The following is a 22,044-nucleotide window of genomic DNA, read 5'->3' on the forward strand; positions in this document are numbered from 1 at the left end:
TTTGACAGAAATTTTTATTGTTCACCATAGTTTTATCCGCCTTGAATATAATTTACTTTAATAGAAAATATACCTGTAGTCTAAAAAAATAACTAACATATCTAAATAATTTTAGATAAACATTCGCATGTATAATCTTATGTTAAAGAATTAATTTCAGATCCTAAGTTCATTTTAAATTGAAATCATTTTAGATTATTTTGTGTTAGATAAAAAATATTATATTAGTTACTTTATAAAAATATATAAATATAAATTACTTTATTTAAAAAATCATTTTCATTTAAAATTAATTAGGCAAATGTCGCGTTGCAATATACGATCACTACTACAAATGTGATGTTTTACGACACTGGTTCTAAGGCGGTTCTATGAGAATCGTCTTAAAAAATATTACAGTGGCAAATTTGTAATTAATGAAATGAGAAAAACTTTTTACGACTGACATTCTAATGCGGTTATTAAAAACCGCCTTAGAATGTATGTTAGTGGCGATCCTGTGCTTCTGTGAAATGAAATTACGACGGGTTTTACTTAAAACCCGTCTTCCTTCGCATTCCCAACATTAAAGTCCTACATACCTCTCTCCACCTGTTCGTTTTCCCATTTTTGCATTAATTCTCTCATATCTCAATCTCTTCTCTATACTTCAATTCCCTCTCATGTCTCCGCTGCAGCCCAACCGCGTCGACCCCAAAATCTGGCGGGCATGTGCCGGTGCCACTGTCCACATGGAGCATGCCTCTCCCTCGCATCACCTCAGCCCTCTCATCCGTGGCGCGATGGGGAGAGTGACCGCGGAGGCCGTGGCTAGAGCTTCTACAGTACAGACTAGCTTGAGCTCAGTGATTGGAGTTCTCTTTCGCTAGCTCGCCCAATTTCTCTCTCGTTGGTTCATTTCTCTCATCTCTACAATTCCTCTTTAATCCGTAATCTAGGGTTTATTGATTCACGCATTTTTTTTTGTTTTTTTTATTTTGTTAACAGAAAATAATAAAGTTGCAAATAACTCTCTCCCTATCCCTGGTTCGTCTCTCTCTCATCTCTGCATTTCTTCTCAAATCTAGGGTTTAGTACGGTTTTCATGGTGCACAAAAGATTTCATATGTTTATCTTGACCCATTGCATTTAAATAAGTATTTTATTAAGTCTGTATCTTTTACTTGTGACCTACTGTATTTGTTGATATTATACAGGTCATAATTCTATGATATATTTTGTTGATGATGTTGGTCCTTCTCCTTTGGCCCAAAACGTTGTGCTCCGTGATGTGGGTTAGCATTCACTCTGGCTAACCATTTTTAATTTCCCATGGCCTTTTCACGGATAATTTACTGATATTTATGGAACTGGTGGATCATTGTATTACATGTTTTCAGGTATTATTTGTTTCGGATATTTGACTGTAACCCAATGATTTTTGCCGCAGATGAAAGGGAAATTTGGTATGTTCAAATTCACATTTTGGTTTTCTAAGATTGGCGTTATCGATGTGACTTGTCGAATTTGTGTGCAATATCTAAATAATTGTGCTTTTGATTATCTTTCTAGGTGGAAGAAAAGCGATTATTTTGGTTCCTCATTTATTTTTCCTTCTCTTTTGATGTGTTTTTTTTAGGAGTTTTGTCAGATATTTGGGAGAACGAAAAGCAGCATCTTCTGGACCAAGATACGGCTCACAGGTAACTGAATTTCTTGCAAAAGATTCTTTAATATTGAGCTATGAGAAACACGAATTTCCAGCTCGAAATCAATTTCATTAATCTTAATGCCTGGCATGGAAATACTCATGGAGTTGTAGCATGGGTAGCTTGATATAGAGAGAGTTCTTGATCTCCGTAAGTCCTTAATACATTTAGATTTGACAAATTAGAAAGATCAAAGAGAAATATCAGGGAAAAATAATTCTGCTAGCTCAAGGGCACTATAACTTCCATTTTGATGTCTAATGAATATACTCTTGTCATGACAACATTTAGTAGAACCCCACTAACCATGAATTTTTTTTAAAGAATCTATAAATTAAAAAAGTTACTAAGGTACATGGATAGGAATCTATAGTTGAGATTTGCTGATTTGGCTTCTAGTTGTCCTACTCCCTACACAAGGCCTGACATCACTTCATTGGTACTTAATTTGCTGTTTTCACAATTACTACATTCTTTTCTTCTCGCATTTACCTTCCTTCTCTGTTTATCCCCTGTTTTGGTTGGAGGGATCTTTTTAGGAATAGCATTTAACATTGTCATTTTGATTTTAATAGGATGAAGGAGATACTATTTTAGAAGGTTGCAGACACCCTTGTGTAGAGCCACAAGACTAGGTGAATTTTATACCAAATGATTGCAAGCTTGTAAGTATTCGAGACTCATGAGATTCATGGAAAGTAAGCATTTGTTCATTTAAATTGGGAACTTATAAGTTTCATTAGTAATTTGTTTGGAGTGATTTTGGCATGTAATCAATGTTGAATAAGTTACCCCTACTCCGTAGTCTAGATGACAGAGGGCCCTCAGGAATTATAGATGTCAGGATTGTTATATTCTACTGCCAGTTACCCTTGAATATGAAAGATTAACATGGTTTACATATTGTCTTGATCTTCTCTATGTTGTTTTCTTTCCCTTACCTTAAGTGAAATACTTGTAAAGATGAGGGGTTGATCTAATTAAAAAATGATAGATGAGGTGTAATTAATAAGGCAACGTGCTGGCCTAGTTTTCAATAACTTTTTATTCAATTTTAGTCTTCTCATGGATAAAGTTTTCATTGTGGTTTTGAAATAGGTAATAGTATAATAACTTAGGCTGGCACATGTGTCCCACTTTGATCAATTAGGTTTGTCTATGGCAATTGGAGATGATGAGAAATTATACTACATACTTGTCACTCTCTCTGGCATAGTGTTATTTATTTTTATTTTTATTTTTAAAAGCCACTCTCTCTGATAAATTTTAGGGAGTTTTCGTTTTATTTGTCAGTCATGTTTTAGCTCTATAAAGAGAAACAACCTGCTTGTAATTTGTGAGCTGGTTTCAGATTTTTTTTTCTTCCATATTCTTTCAATATAACAACAATTTTCTTGATTATGTATGAAACAGATTGGTCTGCAACAGTATCTATAGATGATTTCTATTTGACGACTGAAGGTCAGGTATATAGAAGCTGCTATTTATATTTGTCTTGATTGTTGTAGCTTCTCTTGCTCTTATTTGTTTGGCATGACAAATAGTGTTTGGACTGTAGAATAAACTAAGAGAAGCTAATCCAGGAAATGCTCTTCTTGAGGTAATTATTCCCCTATAAGCTAAGGGATAATTGTTTTTTTTAAGTATTTAAGGCATAGGCATAGTATAAATAAGACTTCATTTTAAAACCATTCATTAAATTAAAATAATTATATGTCAATACATCCACGTGTTTAATGGTAACAAATAAGTTAAAAATAAATAAATATAAATGATACACACTAATAATTAATGGATATACATAAAAGAAAATAGTCCAATTTACATAGCTACACGGAATTAGATTATTTCACTGTTTAGGATTGGATGCACGTTTCAGAGCGAAAAGAAGTAGAGGAAATTGTTTGATTATTTTAAGTAATTAGTTTTTTTTTTTTTAATTTGAATGATATGAATAAAATAAAAATATTATATAATTTTTTTAGTTATTTTTATGTTATTTAATTTAAAATTAAAAAAGTAACCATTGATATTCTATTTTCTCTATTTCTTCTATCCAAAGGTGTCATTTCTCTTGTCCAGAATGTGCCCCCTCCCATTCTCCTTAGGTTCCTGCGGGAGCATAGATCAGAATGGGCAGACATTTACTAACGTCTATCTTATTCATGCTAGTTTTTGGAAGTCATTAAATTGGGAGTTGCTCATTCTCCTGGAGACTCAATAATGCCCAGAGAAATGTTTCTTTTCCAAGTAAGTTATTTTTGTCTCATGTTGCTTGCTCTATGCTTCCCTCTTCATAGATGCCAGTTGCCAGTTTCCTTGTTCTGATTTATGTATATTGCACTAATATGTATAGAGCATGTTTTGATACACTTAGTCATAACACTTAAGTGGAATTTGGTTCAGGCCTTAGTGTTCATATTTTTTTTAAGAAAGTAATATTTGGATATTTTGAGTTATAATTGATTTTGAGTATAAAATTATTAAAATAGGCTTTAATGTCTTTGAATACTTATTTGCTATTATAATTTGCTGTTATATAAATAAATTAAAATTAAATAAATATATAAACCCCCACTCATTATAAAAAGATAAAATTAGCATGAGTCTCATACACAAATGCATCTATTTCAGTACAGTATTTGTAACACCCCAGCCACAAGATTCCAGCACAATATTTGTATTACTCTTTCAATGGATATCCTATGAAGTGGTGATAATAATCTTTCTTTAACTGAGAGAACAAGTAAATGTAATAATAAATTTTGAACTACCAAAGTCCTAAGAAAATATAATAAATGCAAACAAGAAAAAAGAAAGAATGTATATTTCCAACTATTCAACCTATCACATAAAGTTTTATATTTTCTTGAATCAATTCAAGTTGAATTGAAAGTTCTCTCTAGTGGCGTCAAAGTCACTGTGGGTTGGAGAGCCTTAACGTGAAATTGAAAATGATATCGAAACATATTTTTATATAGTCAAATCATGTTTGACCTGGTTGATTACACCCAAACCAAATATGCTCTCAATGAATTGAACTAAATTTCATTAATTAACAACTAAAGTTTACAACTATTCCTCCTTGGATGTTGCCTTTTTAATATTTCCCCAAACCTTGTCACTGTAGCAAATAATATGTGGTTCATATTACTTCTATTTTACACTTTTTAAAATTGTTAAATCATTTCGTTAAAAAAATTGGTAAATCATTTGATGGGAAAAAGCAAGAAAAAAACACAATATTATAGTTGTAAGAAAATCAAAACTTAAAAAAAAATAAAAATCCAGAAGGTTGTAATTGGAAAAACGCAAATATTTAGAAAGTGCCAAGATTAGAGGTAGTTGGGCCTGTGTTGCTATCAATATTGTCTTCCAATCACACTTATATATTTATTTCTTTTGTGTTGAATAGATTTTTGAATCTAAAATTACACACCGCTATGCAGCTCCAGAATATATCATGACAGGTAACCTTACAACTTTCTTTGTGTGTTCAGGACTTCATCATATTCCCTTTGATGCATAGCATGGTGAACTTCTTGGAATTTGGATATGACCCCTGTTTCATGGTTCTTTGCATTGGATACTTGCATGTACACAGGGAAAAAACTTCAAAAATGGAGCTTTTTATAATTTCTGGTGCTGCTTGCTTGCCTCATCCCTCTAAGGTACCTTCCATACTTCAATATCATGACTCATTCTGCTCAGTTAATAGGAATGAGAATGAAGCATGTTAAGCTTACAAATGACACTGTTGGGATTTTAGTATCATAGTTAAATAACACTGCTTAGTTAATAACAACTTTGCTCCTCTATTTCATGCTTCTTGTTAAAAAATATTGTACAAACCTCAAAAGTGATAAAAACAAAATTCGTATCCCATATGTGAACCTCAATAACCATGTAAAAATTACTTGACCTTTTCTAGATAAATACATTTCTAGTCACGTGCAGATAAATACCTTTCTAGATATATAAAATTACATTTTAAAAATATTATACTTGAGCTTTTTTATAAAAATTAATGAACAAAAATTAGATATAGTTATTAGATAATTTTTTATACTGTTTTTTTAATTAAGATTAAAACTTTACTTTGATAATTTATGGAATTTATCCTTATTAAATAACTTAATTCTTATACTTACCCCACTAGCAATGATGTATTAAATTAGAGTATATTTGAAAAAATATATATTAAATTAGAGTATCATAATTTGTTACAATATAGAAATAGTGACTTGTCAAATCCCAAGATGCAAGAACACAGTGTTTTCAATTTAAAAGTAACTTTAAATTAATTTAAAAATTTTGATCTAACGATTCATACAAATTCAAACTTCCTTTACATAGATAGATATATTAGATAGATTCAAATGAGTTAATTATTTTTCACAACTAATGATAATAATTTTATATCACTAGTTAACAACTCTAAATCTATTATACCATATCGTTCTATAAGATTATTGAATTTTAAAAAATGAATGGTTGAAATAAAGAGTAAATATTATTCTTAAAATAATTTCATCCCTCCTCGTTTTTTTATACTTTTTTATAAAATAGGAGAAGGATTTTATTGTTAGAAATATATGATTTTCCTGGAAAAAAATTCTACAAGAGTTTTCCAAATATATGATTTTCCTAGAACCATTATTCTCTGAAGCTTTAACAAATAAGTCTTAAATCTTCACATGATATTTATTTTTGAAATTTCTGTCGATCCTCACTAAACATGTGACTTATTTTTTAATTCTTTTTATCGTTAATATTTGGATTGACCACTTACTTTTTGTTTATTCTGCAGAAAGCATACATAAGTAAACCAGTGCCTCAGAAAGATACTGCTCCTGGTCTTGCATATTTCCACATCCCTCTGCCAGAATATGCTACTTTTGACTCATCAAACATGAGTGGTGTGAAACAGGAACCGGATGGCAATGGCATTAGCTCTCCTTCTGTGAACTCCGGCTTCTTCACAACCTTGCTTGCAGCAGGAGATGTGAAGGCAGTTTTCACTGGCCATGATCACATCAATGACTTCTGCGGCAATCTAATGAATATACAACTTTGTTATGGTGGGGGATTTGGATACCATGCGTATGGAAAGGCAGGGTGGCCTAGGAGAGCAAGGGTGGTGGTAGCTAGCTTGGAGAAAACGGGGAAAGGAAGTTGGGGAGATGTCAAGTCAATTAAAACATGGAAACGCCTTGATGATCAACATCTTACTGGAATTGATGATGAGGTCTTGTGGAGCAAGAGCACTGGTGGTAAGATATCCTTTGATACTTGTAGTCCTATTCTTGTTTTGAACAAAGCAATGTTAAAAATGAATATGTAAAGTTGAAAAGTTGAAAAGTTGAAAAATTAGTATAGAATTTTAATTTTTAAATTAGCACTGAGTTGAAAAGTTGAAATATTAGGAAAAATGCACAATATATAATTATATATATATATATATATATATATATATATATATAGTAGTTAAATACTAATACAATTTAAGATAGTAATTAGCTCTAGTAAGTTAAATTAGCACGTAGTTTGTGATTTTTCTATTACTGGCTCAAATATGTGTATTTTTTCATTAAATAAACCATAATCATGCACTTTAACATCACATCAATATTTAAAGGGGAAATTATAAATTTTGCACAAATAATAAAAAAAAATCATTATTCTACATCGGTTGAGTGATAAACGATGTATAAACCCTTCAAATTCTACATCGGTTGACTTATAACCGATGTAGAAACCTTGCCATTATTACCCATTCTACATCGGTTGACTAATAATCGATGTAGAAACCCTACCATTCAACATCGGTTTCAACCTTAGAACCAATGTAGAAATCTCACATTCTACATCGGTTTACTTATAACTGATGTAGAAACCTTGCCATTATTACCCATTCTACATCGGTTATCAGTCAACCGATGTAAAAACCCTACCATTCAACATCGGTTTCAACCTTAGAACCGATGTAGAAAGCTCACATTCTACATCGGTTGAGCTACACAACCGATGTAGAAAGTTCGCCCTGTAGATGCAATTGACTTTGATGTTTTGATGATGATCATGATGATGTGTTGCAATTGATGCAAATGGGCTTTTCAAGATTAAATTCAAGACAATACTTCAAGATTACAAGGCACAACATGAAGATGATCACTAGAATATTAGGAAGGGAATTCCTAATTGAATTAGCAAAGGTTTGGCCAAGTAATTTAAATAAAAAGTGTTTTCAAAGGTTTTACTCTCTGGTAATCGATTACCAGAGGATGTAATCGATTACCAGTGGCCAAATACATTTTATAACAGCTATAAAAATTTGAATTCGAAATTTTAAAGCTGTAATCGATTACACAATTTTGGTAATCGATTACCAGCAGTTAGTAAACGTTTTAATTCAAATTTTAAAAGCTGTAATCGATTACACAGTTGCTGTAATCGATTACCAGACAGGAATTTCAGAAAAATAATTTCAAGAGTCACAACTTTTCAAAGGCTTTACTCATGACCACCAATGGTCTATATATATGTGACTTAAACACGAAATTGCTCAGAGATTTTCATAACAACAAAGTGTTTATCCTCTCAAAGAGCAAATTCATTTTATCCTCTTAAGAATTCCTTGGCCAACTTGATTGCAATTCTTTAAGGAATTATTTGAGTGCTCAATCTGTAAAATCCATCTCTTTCAAGAGAGATTTGTTCCTCTTCTTCTTCTCATTCTCTAAGGGATTAAGAGACTGTGAGTCTCTTGTTGTAAAGAATCTCTAAACACAAAGGAAGGTTGTCCTTGTGTGTTTAGAACTTGTAAAAGGAATTTACAAGTTAGTGGAACTCTCAAGCGGGTTGCTTGGGGACTGGACGTAGGCACAAGGGTGTGGCCGAACCAGTATAAAACTGAGTTTGCATTTTCTCTTCCCTTAATCTCCTTTATTTATTATTGCTTTATATTCATATTCAAGTTGCTTCATTTGAATTAATATTTAAGAAGATTGTCTTAAGGGAATTCATAACTTAAGTAAAAAGTAAGATAGATTTTTAATTAGAAGAAAAGTTTCGAATATCTTAATTCAACCCCCCCTTCTTAAGATATCTGAGGCCACTTGTCTAACAAGTGGTATCAGAGCTTCATTCTTGTACAAAGTTTAGAAGCTTCAAGAAAAAGATGGCCTCAGCAAATTCCTTGTTTCCAGAAGGGAATTCTATAATAGACCTCCAATCTTTAATGGAGAGGGTTACCACTACTGGAAAACCCGAATGCAAATTTTTATCGAGGCAATAGATCTAAATATCTGGGAAGCCATTGAAATAGGGCCTTATATACCCACCACAGTAGAAAGAGTTTCAATAGATGGTAGTTCATCAAGTGAAAGCATAACCATAGAAAAACCTAGAGATAGATGGTCTGAAGAGGATAGAAAACGTGTACAATACAACCTAAAAGCCAAAAACATAAATAACATCTGCCCTAGGAATGGATGAATATTTCAGAGTTTCAAATTGCAAGAGTGCTAAGGAAATGTGGGACACTCTTCGATTAACACATGAAGGAACTACAAATGTTAAAAGATCTAGGATAAATGCACTAACTCATGAGTATGAATTATTTAGAATGAATACAAATGAAAATATTCAGAGTATGCAAAAGAGATTTACACATATAGTAAATCATCTAGCAGCCTTAGGCAAGGAATTTCAAAATGAAGATCTTATAAACAAGGTGCTAAGATGTTTAAGTAGAGAATGGCAACCCAAAGTAACGGCTATTTCTGAATCAAGAGATTTGTCTAACATGTCTCTTGCCACTTTATTTGGTAAGTTGCAGGAACACGAGATGGAACTATTGAGATTGCACCAAAATGAAGAAAATGACAAGAAAAAGAAAGGAATTGCTCTTAAAGCATCATCCTCAATTCAAGAAGAAAGTGATCAGGATAATGATGCAGATGATGATGATGATCTAAGTTTCTTTGTAAAAAGATTCAACAAATTTCTTAAAGTAAGAGGAAATCAGAGGCGACCAAATTTTAAATCAAAGAGAAGGACAGAAAATTCATCCTCTACTCTAAAATGCTTTGAATGCAATCAACCTGGACATCTGAGGGTTGATTGTCCCATCTTCAAGAAAAAGATGGAAAAATCTGAAAAGAAAAATCATAGTGAGAAGAAACTAAAGAAAGCATACATCACATGGGATGAAAATGATTTGGAATCCTCTGATGATTCTGAAAATGAAGAGATAAATCTTTGCCTTATGGCAAGAAGTTACGAAAGTGATGAAGAGGTAACATCTTCAAACAACTTATCTATTTCTTTTGATGAATTGCAAGATGCATTTGCTGATTTGCATAAAGAATCAATTAAACTTGCAAAATTAGTTTCATCATCAAAGAAAACAATTTCAAATTTAGAAAATGAAATTTCAAAATTAAACAAAGAATTAGATCTTCTTAGAAATGAAGTTTCAATCTCTAAAACAAATGAAAAAGTTAATATCTCCACTATTAATGACAAGAAAATAACAGATTCTTGTAGTTGTTGTGATAAATATGTAAAAGAAATTAAAGAGTTAAAAAATTCTCTTGCAAAATTTTCATATAGTAGAAATAATTTAGATGTTATATTAAGTAAACAAAGATATGTGTCAAATAAAAATGGACTAGGGTATAAATCTGAAAAACTACAAAAGGTTTATAAAAACTTTTCCACTTCCACACAAAAATGTAATTTTAATTCCATCACTTGTTTTTACTGTGGAAGAAGAGGACATGGCATATCAACTTGCTACTTCAAGAAAAATTACAGTAATATTAAAATGATATGGGTCCCAAAAGGATCCTCAGTTTATACTAACATGCAAGGACCCAATAAAATTTGGGTACCTAAGTCAAAAACTTGATTATGCAGGTATCTTTGAGAAAGAAGTGGTACATAGATAGCGGATGCTCAAAACATATGACTGGAGATGCATCAAATTTTACACACATATCTCCAAAGAAAAGCGGGCATGTAACATATGGTGACAACAACAAAGGTAGAATTCTTGGAGTGGGTAAAATAGGTACAAATTCTTCAAACTCCATTGAAAATGTTCTACTTGTTGAAGGTCTTAAGCATAGCCTGCTTAGCGTTAGTCAACTATGTGACAAAGGCTATCTAGTATCATTTGATTCTCAAAAATGTCTTATTGAACATAAGCATGACAGTAATATAAAGCATGTAGGACATAGAGTCAATAATGTTTACATGATAGACTTAAGTATAAAACAAGAAAACAATCATTGCTTTCTTAGTAAAGATGATGATCCATGGTTATGGCATAAAAGAATTGCTCACATAAACATGGATCACTTAAATAAATTAATTTCAAAAGATTTAGTAGTTGGTTTGCCTAAATTGAAATTTGAAAAAGATAAATTATGTGATGCATGTCAAAAGGGCAAACAAACAAGAGTCTCATTCAAATCTAAAAATGTTGTTTCAACCACTCGACCATTACAGTTATTGCATATGGATCTATTTGGTCCATCTAGAACCATGAGTTTTGGAGGAAATTACTATGCCTTAGTTATAGTTGATGATTTCTCTAGATATACTTGGACATTATTTATTACACATAAAAGTGATTCATTCCATGCATTTAGGAAACTTGCTAAAGTCATACAAAACAAGAAAAATCTCAAGATTGCATCCATTAGAAGTGATCATGGGGGTGAATTTGAAAATAAAGATTTTGAATTATTTTGTGATGAACATGGTATTGAACATAATTTTTCTGCACCAAGAACTCCTCAACAAAATGGAGTTGTTGAGAGGAAAAATAGGTCATTGGAAGAAATTGCAAGAACTTTATTAAATGATACTTTTCTTCCAAAGTATTTTTGGGCTGAAGCTGTCAATACTGCATGTTACATCATGAATAGAGCCTTGATAAGGCCTATTTTAAAGAAAACCCCATATGAGTTATTTAACGGTAGAAAACCTAATATTTCTCATCTACATGTTTTTGGGTGCAAGTGCTTTGTACTTAATAATGGTAAAGATAATCTAGGAAAATTCGATGCAAAATCTGATGAAGGTATTTTTCTTGGATATTCTTTACAAAGCAAAGCATATAGAATATATAATAAGAGAACTATGAATATAGATGAATCCATTCATGTTACCTTTGATGAATCTAATGCTATATTGTCAACAAAGAATATGCTAGATGACATTGCAGATTCTTTAGAACATATGAACATTCATGAACAAGATTTCAAAGGAAATGACAAAGGAAACAATGAAGATCCTCCAGAAGAAGGCAAATCCAATGATGTACTCCCAAGAGAATGGAAAACTTCAAGAGATCATCCCCTCGACAACATAATTGGTGATATCTCAAAAGGGGTAACAACTAGACATTCTCTTAAAGATTTATGCAATAATATGGCTTTTGTATCTATGATTGAACCTAAAAATATAAAAGAAGCCATAGTAGATGATAATTGGATCATTGTCATGCAAGAAGAACTAAACCAATTTGAAAGAAACAATGTATGGAAATTAGTAGAAAAACCTGAAAATTATCCTGTCATTGGAACAAAATGGGTTTTTAAAATAAATTAGATGAACATGGATAATTATTAGAAATAAAGCTAGATTAGTAGCAAAAGGGTATAATCAAGAAGAGGGGATAGACTATGAAGAAACATATGCTCCTGTTGCAAGATTAGAAGCCATTAGAATGCTTTTGGCATATGCATCCATAATGAACTTTAAACTTTATCAAATGGATGTTAAGAGTGCCTTTTAAATGGCTTAATTCAAGAAGAGGTATATGTTGAACAACCCCCTGGTTTTGAAATTTCTGATAAACCAAACCATGTTTATAAATTACAAAAGGCTCTTTATGGTTTGAAACAAGCCCCTAGGGCATGGTATGAACGATTAAGTAATTTTCTTCTTGAAAAAGAATTCTCCAGAGGTAAAGTGGATACCACATTATTCATAAAGAGAAGGCATAATGATATTTTGTTGGTTCAAATATATGTTGATGATATAATTTTTGGATCCACTAATGATTCATTGTGCAAGGAGTTTTCCCTTGATATGCAAAGTGAATTTGAAATGTCAATGATGGGAGAACTAAAGTACTTTCTGGGATTACAAATCAAGCAAACTCAAGAAGGTATATTCATCAATCAATCCAAATACTGCAAGGAATTGATCAAAAGATTTGGGATGGATAGTGCAAAACACATGTCTACACCGATGAGCACTAATTGTTACTTAGATAAAGATGAATCTGGTCAGTCTATAGACATAAAACAATATCGAGGTATGATCGGATCTCTTCTTTATTTATCTGCTAGTAGACCTGATATTATGTTTAGTGTATGCATGTGTGCTAGGTTTCAATCCAACCCCAAACAATCACATCTAAGTGCAGTAAAGAGAATCATGAGATATCTATTAGGAACAATCAATTTAGGATTATGGTATCCTAAGAATTCAACATGTAACTTAATAGGATATTCTGATTCTGATTTTGCCGGATCTAAAACTGATAGAAAAAGTACAAGTGGAACTTGTCAATTTATTGGATCGGCTCTTGTCTCATGGCATAGTAAGAAACAAAACAGTGTTGCTTTATCTACTGCTGAAGCGGAGTATATCTCTGCCGGTAGTTGTTGTGCACAAATTTTATGGATGAAGCAACAATTATCTGACTATGGCATCATTCTTGATCGCATACCTATTAAGTGTGATAATACTAGTGCCATAAATCTATCCAAAAACCCAGTTCAACATTCAAGAACTAAACACATAGAGATTAGACACCACTTTCTTAGAGATCATGTCTTAAAGGGAGATTGTGTATTAGAATTTGTTGATACTAAGAATCAACTTGCTGATATTTTCACTAAACCTCTCCCCAAGGAAGTGTTTTTCTCTATTAGAAGAGAATTAGGTCTCTTAGATGTAAGAGATTTAGAAAAATAGGAATTGATTGGTTGATTGATTAGTTGATTGATTGATTGATTTACTTTTTACCTTTTGATTGTAGATTATTTTGTTTGATCTTGTTTGAATTCTTGTTTTTATGATAGAATTTATAATTTCTTGTGTATATAGTAATTGAATGATTGAATTTAGTGTATTAGTAGTGAAAATTAGACATATAGGATGTATTTGAGCATAAATATAGATATTCTCTTAGAAACTAGCCTAGGATAGGCTCTGGTAATCGATTACCAATCAGTGTAATCGATTACACATGAACAGGCAGCCTGTAATCGATTACAACATCCTGTAATCGATTACCAGAAGGCTTATTGGGCCTGTAATCGATTACCAATACCTGTAATCGATTACAATGCGTCATCTTCTATAAATACTCACGAAATCGGAGCTCGTGCGCAGCCAAAGCTTCCTCCACGTTTTCCTCCATACCTAGAACTTCAAACCTTCGATTCTCACTCGATTCTTCACCAAATCACGTCCCGTAAAGCCCAATCTTCCTCTTTTTCACTCCTCTTTCACTTCCACCGATCAAAATCCAGAAAAACTTCATCAAATGGCAGAGCCATCAAAGAAGAGAAAGGGATCATCTTCCACCGCCACCGCTGCTGCCCATCGCCGTCACGGCCCATCCGGAGCACCCACAGCACCTATTCCTCCTTCTTTGTCATCTCCAAGATCATCAACACTGTTTTCATCCGATGATCAACGTCTACGGTACCTTTCTCAGTTTTCTTCTAGAATAATCTTAGACCCTAAGTACCTAGACGTAGAGTTCTTTAATGATGAAACGTTTGATTGCTATCAAGTGTTTCAAAATTCTGGTCTTGTTGATTTCATGTCATTTAAATTGCCATATTATCCTGAACTTGTAAAGGTCTTCTACTGCAATTTAAAAATTCAGGATGGTATTATTATGTCTGAGGTGCATGGTACTTCTATGGTCATTGATCAGTCACTTTTCTTTTCTTTGACTCATTTACCCAGTCAAGGTGCACCTTTTGAGGGCACCATTGTTGATGACTGGAAATTCGATTATTCGAGTCATGATGCTCGTCGCATGGTCTGCAATGATCAAGCTGACATGACCGGTAGATTGTTGGCCGGGTCATTAACTTTTGATAATCGCATCATGCATTATATCATTGTTAGAATTTTGCTTCCTCGGTCTTCAAATTTAGCACAAGCCTCTGAGGAGGATTTGATTCTTATGTGGGCTTTTCTAACCGGTCGTCAGATCGACTGGGCCCATTTGGTTCGGTACCGAATGCATAAGGCATTACGGGCCAATGCACCTCTTCCTTATCCACACTTGATTACTCTATTTTTGCGTCATTTTCAAATTCCGCTTGATGATGAACCCTTTGTTCAAGTCAAGCGTTCCTTTGCAATTGGTGCTGGTGCAGTGACCTCCTTTGGGTATCGTAAAGATCGGAATGGACAATGGCTGAAGAAGGATGCACTCCCTCCTCAAGATGAACGTACTCCTTCACCTCCTCCTCAACGTGAGGATTCCGCTCTCATGAATGAAGTCCTCTCAGAATTACGGGGTCTTCGTTCGTATGTTGGTGACCGCTTTGACTCGTTAGATTCACGTTTTGCCGGTATGGACATTCGTCTTACACAGCTTGAAGAGGATGTCGGATACATTCGTCAGAGTTTCGATCTTCCACCACCTCCTCCGTCTTCTTAGATTTTAGGTTCTGATTATTTATCTTTTATAAGCCGTGTATTTTGGCTTTTAGTTTCTTAGAATTTACATTATTATGCTAAGTACTTTGCTTATTTTTCTTGTGTTTCAGTCTTGGATATTTTGTGGTTGTTGACATTTTATGTTATTTGAATTCTGGTTTGATTATTTCCTTGATTATGAGTTTGGCTTATTGGATTTAATACTCTGATACTTATATCTTGCTACTCCATTGTTATAACTGTGTTGATTTCCGAGTTCTTTGGCTTTTTGATGTTGCCAAAGGGGGAGAAAAAGGTTGTAGCAAAAGCTTAAGAAAAAGCTTAACAAGCTTAGAAATCAAGTGATCATGTATTCCGAAATATAGGGGGAGAAAACGGATGCACATTTTATCTATATACAATTGTTTGTTGCTTGCTTGAATCTTGATTTCAGGTATTGTATTGTCATCATCAAAAAGGGGGAGATTGTAGATGCAATTGACTTTGATGTTTTGATGATGATCATGATGATGTGTTGCAATTGATGCAAATGGGCTTTTCAAGATTAAAATTCAAGACAATACTTCAAGATTACAAGGCACAACATGAAGATGATCACTAGAATATTAGGAAGGGAATTCCTAATTGAATTAGCAAAGGTTTGGCCAAGTAATTTAAATAAAAAGTGTTTTTCAAAGGTTTTACTCTCTGGTAATCGATTACCAGAGGATGTAATCGATTACCAGTGGCCAAATACGTTTTATAACAGCTATAAAAATTTGAATTCGAAATTTTAAAAGCTGTAATCGATTACACAATTGTGGTAATCGATTACCAGCAGTTAGTAAACGTTTTAATTCAAATTTTAAAAGCTGTAATCGATTACACAGTTGCTGTAATCGATTACCAGACAGGAATTTCAGAAAAATAATTTCAAGAGTCACAACTTTTCAAAGGCTTTACTCATGACCACCAATGGTCTATATATATGTGACTTAAACACGAAATTGCTCAGAGATTTTCATAACAACAAAGTGTTTATCCTCTCAAAGAGCAAATTCATTTTATCCTCTTAAGAATTCCTTGGCCAACTTGATTGCAATTCTTTAAGGAATTATTTGAGTGCTCAATCTGTAAAATCCATCTCTTTCAAGAGAGATTTGTTCCTCTTCTTCTTCTCATTCTCTAAGGGATTAAGAGACTGTGAGTCTCTTGTTGTAAAGAATCTCTAAACACAAAGGAAGGGTTGTCCTTGTGTGTTTAGAACTTGTAAAAGGAATTTACAAGTTAGTGGAACTCTCAAGCGGGTTGCTTGGGGACTGGACGTAGGCACAAGGGTGTGGCCGAACCAGTATAAAACTGAGTTTGCATTTTCTCTTCCCTTAATCTCCTTTATTTATTATTGCTTTATATTCATATTCAAGTTGCTTCATTTGAATTAATATTTAAGAAGATTGTCTTTAAGGGAATTCATAACTTAAGTAAAAAGTAAGATAGATTTTTAATTAGAAGAAAAAGTTTCGAATATCTTAATTCAACCCCCCCCTTCTTAAGATATCTGAGGCCACTTGTCTAACAGTTATGATCATTTGAATTGCTAACCGATGTCGGTATTCAACGACACTATGTTATCACCACGCGTCATAATCGATGTAGAAAAGCCATTAGAACCGATGTAGAAGACCTTTTTTTTAGTAATGGATCAACAAGAGTAAAAAGAAATGCTACGAGATGAGCTGGACTGGGATCATCCCAGTGGGATGTGTTATTACGGTGTGATCAAGATAAAACAAATGGCCCATTGGGATTTAAAGGGAATTTTAACAAGAATACTCAAGTGACTTTTTCTTAAGCATCATTTCTTACATATAACAACATCGTTAGATTCATGTGAGCCGACACAAAAATTATATATTATACACAGGGAACCATTTTCTTTTTTAGTTGGACAGGGAACCATTGCATTAAAAAGTGGACCAAAGATCATACACAATTCAGAATGCACTAGGCAAGTAAAAAAAATATATTAAAAATAGAAATTAATATTAAGTTACTGATTGAGATTTAGTCTTATAACTTATCCAAAAGATCGAAAATGTTGAGATGCTGTTACTTGATGGTTCGAGACTCAAGCAATCTCCAGAATCTTCCTTCACAAACTTGAAGAACAAGAAGAAGAGAGAATTCGAGAAAGAAGAGAAAAAAACTTGAGGAAGAAGAAGAGGGAATTCTGGTTTTTTATTATTATGCCTTTCCTCGATACATGGTTTAGCTTTTATAGACATGACTAGCTCCTAACCGCCTAACTAACTCCTAACCGCCTAACTACCATAATTGCTTTTGCAACTCACTCATATACTACAATACAGCTCGTATTATTCTACGTACATGAGCCATAACCATCTTCTTCCTAATAGCGTATGTAATCCTTCAAGTATGCTGGAGGAATACTCTTGCGCTTGGGTCGATCCCTTCTATGCTCCTCCTCTTGAGCCCCTTGAACGCCTTGGTCGCTTTTATACGTAACATTCCCCTCCTCTTCAAATACCGCCTTGTCCTCAAGGTGGTAGGTGTCCCTCCAATGGTTCGTTCTACCATTGAACCAGAACCATGCGCCTAGGCCCTTCATTCGACGGAACAATTTTAGAAGTGACTGCCGCTAATGGTTTGGCCGCTGGAGCGCTCGTGTCTTCCAATGGAGGTAAGTCCATGCCGACCAACTGTTCTCCTTTATCGACCAACTTCTTGAGAATAGAAACATGGAATACCGGGTGAATTTTTGCATCATCTGGAAGCTTCAATCGATATACAACCTTGCCCAGCTTCTCTGTTATTTCAAACAACCCAAAGTATCGCTTCCCCAGTGGCTGACGTTTGCCTATATGGTCGGAGCTTGACCCACACCTTCTCCCCTACCTGATAATCTGCTTCTCTTTTATGTTTATCAGCCTATACCTTCATCCTGTCTTGTGCTTTAAGTAGCTTCCAGCGTAACAGCTCGAAAACTTCTTCCCTCTGGCTGAGCAGGTCATCAATGGCTTCCAGCTTAGAAGACCCCATGAGATATTGAGGAATGGAGGGTGGTTTCCTTCCAAATGTCACTTCAAACGGTGTCATGCCTGTGGCGGAATTATAGGATGTATTGTAAGACCATTCAGCCCACATCAAGTACCTTCCCCACGTTGATGGCTTCTCGTGGACAAAAGCTCGAAGGTATTGCTCGATCACGTGATTCGCCACCTCTGTTTGCCCGTCGGTCTGAGGATGATAGGAAGAACTGAATCACAACTTGGTGCCACTAAGGGAGAAGAGCTCTCTCCAAAAGTTGCTGATGAAGAGTGGGTCTCTGTCGGAGACAATGCTGCGAGGCATACCATGGAGGCGACTAATCATTTCCATGAACAACAAAGCTACTGAATGAGCAATATGCTTAGTAGGCAGCATTCCTAAGTGAAGACCTTTGGAAAATCGATCTACCACTACAAAGATGCATGTATGACCTTTGTAAGCTGGCTGTCCCACGATAAAATCCATTGATAAGTCCTCCCAAGGTCTCGCCGGAACTGGTAAAGGGCAAAGCAAGCCCGCTGTTTTCCGATTATCATATTTAGTCGCCTGACAAGTCGTGCATCCTTCCACAAATGCTCTTGTGTCTTCTCGAATAGACTTCCACATAAAATTCTCTTGAAGTCTTTGGAGAGTTTTCTGGACTTCGAGATGACCTCCTGTTGGTGTTTGATGAAATTCTGCTAATAATAACTTGATGAAGGAGCAATCGGAAGGCAGCCATATCCGACCTTTGCAAAGGATGAGATTCTCTGCAATGGTGTATTGTGATGTTTCAGGAAGATCATTTTGGATTTTGTCTTGTAATTCTTGGTATTCGACTGAACTTGCCAACTCTTTTCACAAATCATCTAGGAAGGCAAATTGAGGCATCGATATGAGAAAAAATTCAGCTGTTTCTTCCTCATTAACACGCGATAATGCATCTGCAATGACATTATTTCTTCCCGCTCGATACAAGATGGTATAATCAAAGCCCAGCAATTGCACCAAGTATCTATGTTGTTCTGGAGTTTGAATTGCTTGAGTCATCAATTCGTGCAAGCTTCTGTGATCAGTGAGGATGAAGAAGTGGTGGCCCAATAGGTAGTGGCACCACTTCTTAACGACGACGGTGATGGCGGCAAGCTCTCTCACATAAGTTGAAGCACCCATCAACTTTGGACAAAATTGCTTACTGAAGAAAGCAATTGGATGACTAGCTTGTGTTAATACTGTCCTCATGCCTGAACCTGAAGCTTCTGTCTCCACAACAAAGGGAATGCTAAAATCGGGTAGGGCAAGTACCAGAGCTGTGGAGATGGTTGTCTTTAATTGTTGGAAGGCCGCCATGACTTTAGGTGTCTATAGAAAGGGAACTAGACCAAGTAGTTATGTTAATGGGGCGGCCATTGAAGCATAGCCTTTGATGAATCACCAGTAAAACCCAGCCAATCTTAAGAACCCCCGCAAGGCTCTAATCGACTTTGGTGGTGGCCACTGCAAAATTGCATCAACCTTTTCCGGCACTGGTTTGACTCCTTCACCTGAAACAATGTGTCCCAAGTATTCTAGCTATTGTTGTGCTAGAGAACACTTAGAAAGCTTCAAGGAAAATTGCCCTAGCAGTAGCAATTGGAAAGCGCTTTCTAAATGGAGGAGGTGATCTTCCCAAGTTCTACTGTAAATCAAAACATCATCGAAGAAGACGATGATATATTTGCACAAATATGGCCTGAACAACTCATTCATAGTTTCTTGGAAGGTTGATGGTGCATTGCACAGTCCAAAAGGCATGAAACGAAATTCATAATGACCTTGATGTGTTCTGAAAGCTGTCTTATGAATGTCTTCTTCCTTCATCAGAATTTGGTGGTATCCCTACATAAGATCAAGCTTTGAAAACCAGTGAGCTCCACCTAATTCATCCAACAATTCATCCATAGTAAGGATTGGAAATCGATCACGCATCATAATAGCGTTGAGTGCTCAATAATCAACACAAAAATGCCACGATCCATCGTTCTTTTTAACTAAAAGCACCGACGATGAGAATGGACTAGAACTTTGCCGGATAAATCCTTGGTTCATCATGGCTGCCACTTGTTCCTCAATCTCATGCTTTTAAAAATGAGGATAATGATAAGGTCTCACATTTATTGGTGTAGTGTTTGGTAAGAGATTGATACTATGATCGATAGCTCTGAATGGAGGTAAACCTCGAAGAGGTTGAAAGAGAGAAGCATACTTGGCCGTGAGCGCTGCTATCTCCGGTGAGGGACAATCTGGTGAATCAGTGGCCTGTACTGCTTCCAATTGAATGTGAAAGAAAGTGCTAGCAGAGTGTGTATGAAGCAAACGACGCAATTGAGAGGAAGGCATGGCGTCGATGCTTGTGTCGTGATCACCATGGAGTTCAACTACTTGACCAAAAAGTATGAACTTCATAGTTAATGTGTTATAATCAGTCAGAACCGGGCCTAGCATCTTTAACCACTGTACTCTGAGCACCACATCGGCTCCACAATTTGGTAATATGTGGAAGTCGACAGAGAAGGTATGGTTTTGGATGTAAACTTTAACTGTTTGGCACATTTGGTGACAACACAGTTCATCACCCTTTCCTACTGTGACTCGTAATGGAGTTGTCTCTTGAACCTCCAATCCCATCAACAACACAATTCTATGATGCAAAAAATTGTGAGTACTACCACCATCAATCAAGATACTAACCTGTTGATCATTTATGCTGCCTTTTAATCTGAGTGTTTCCGGTGCGACATGACCAGAAAGAACGTGTAAGCTCAGCTGTGCCGATGACAAATCTGAAAATTGTTCTGGATCACCCTTAACCGTTAATTTCGGTGACTGCTGTGACTGAACCTCCTCATCATCAGCGATCAACAGAAACATAGTAGAAGAACACTTGTGACCTCTCGAGAATTTCTCGTCACAATGAAAACACAGTCCCTTTTCGCGCCTAAAAGCTAACTCCTCTGGTGTCAACCTTTTGAAAGGGATTGAGGCGGTTGCTGGTCGCACTGGAGTTGGAAGCAATGGAGGTGATGGAGCTGTTGGCACAATTGCTGAACGTGAATTGTTCAGGCTTGGCACCGCTGTGGGAGAACGAAATGTCGAAATTCTCCTGGCGTCGTCGTTCTTCTCCTCCTGCAAACGAGCATACGCTACTACCTGAGCCAAGGACACAGGTTGGAGAACCTGAACCTCTCGTCGAATCGCCGGCTTTAGCCCTGCGATGAAGCAGCTCAACGCAAATGGCGCCGGTAATCCAATTATTCGATTAGCTAAGGCTTCAAACTCAGCTAAATAGACACTCACCATGGATCGTTGCTGCAATTTGCACAACAAACCTGGCATCTTCATATGGAGTCGCTGCAAATCGTGAATGCAAAGCATGAAGAAAAGCTTGCCACAACGATAACTATGAGTTGCAATGCATCCACTGGTACCATGCCAATGCTTGACCTTCCATGTAAAAGGAAGCTATGGTGAGGCGTTCATGTTCTGGTGTCGCGTGATACTCGAAGAACTGAGTGATCTTAAAGATCCATCCCGTCGCATCAGAGCCATCAAAGCGCGACACATCCAGTTTCATTCGATA

General features: G+C 35.2%; 1 protein-coding gene across 10 annotated transcripts in view; it reads left to right on the forward strand.

Moving 5' to 3' along the window:
• The first annotated feature begins 551 nt into the window (after positions 1-551).
• LOC100816226 (probable inactive purple acid phosphatase 29) overlaps positions 552-22,044 on the forward strand; it is a 33,470-nt gene continuing 11,977 nt past the window's right edge. For 3 of the 10 annotated variants that reach the window (XR_003264732.2, XR_005887582.1, XM_014767641.2), the window contains exons 1-11: positions 552-888; positions 988-1,026; positions 1,197-1,274; positions 1,380-1,445; positions 1,619-1,682; positions 2,264-2,353; positions 3,102-3,154; positions 3,247-3,288; positions 3,861-3,938; positions 5,189-5,359; positions 6,499-6,961. Coding sequence is in view for 8 of the 10 variants with exons in the window: in XM_014767641.2 (XP_014623127.1) it covers positions 3,912-3,938; positions 5,189-5,359; positions 6,499-6,961 (661 nt within the window). In the remaining 2 variants the exon portion in view is untranslated. Of the gene's footprint in view, positions 889-987; positions 1,027-1,196; positions 1,275-1,379; positions 1,446-1,618; positions 1,683-2,263; positions 2,354-3,101; positions 3,155-3,246; positions 3,289-3,860; positions 3,939-5,188; positions 5,360-6,498; positions 7,312-9,522; positions 9,590-10,610; positions 10,667-22,044 lie in introns of those variants that run through there. The other 7 variants (XM_026125689.2, XM_014767638.2, XM_041007441.1 and 4 more) reach the window with 7 other exon arrangements.

Source organism: Glycine max, chromosome 2, assembly GCF_000004515.6.
Source record: "Glycine max cultivar Williams 82 chromosome 2, Glycine_max_v4.0, whole genome shotgun sequence".
Classification (NCBI taxonomy): domain Eukaryota; kingdom Viridiplantae; phylum Streptophyta; class Magnoliopsida; order Fabales; family Fabaceae; genus Glycine; species Glycine max.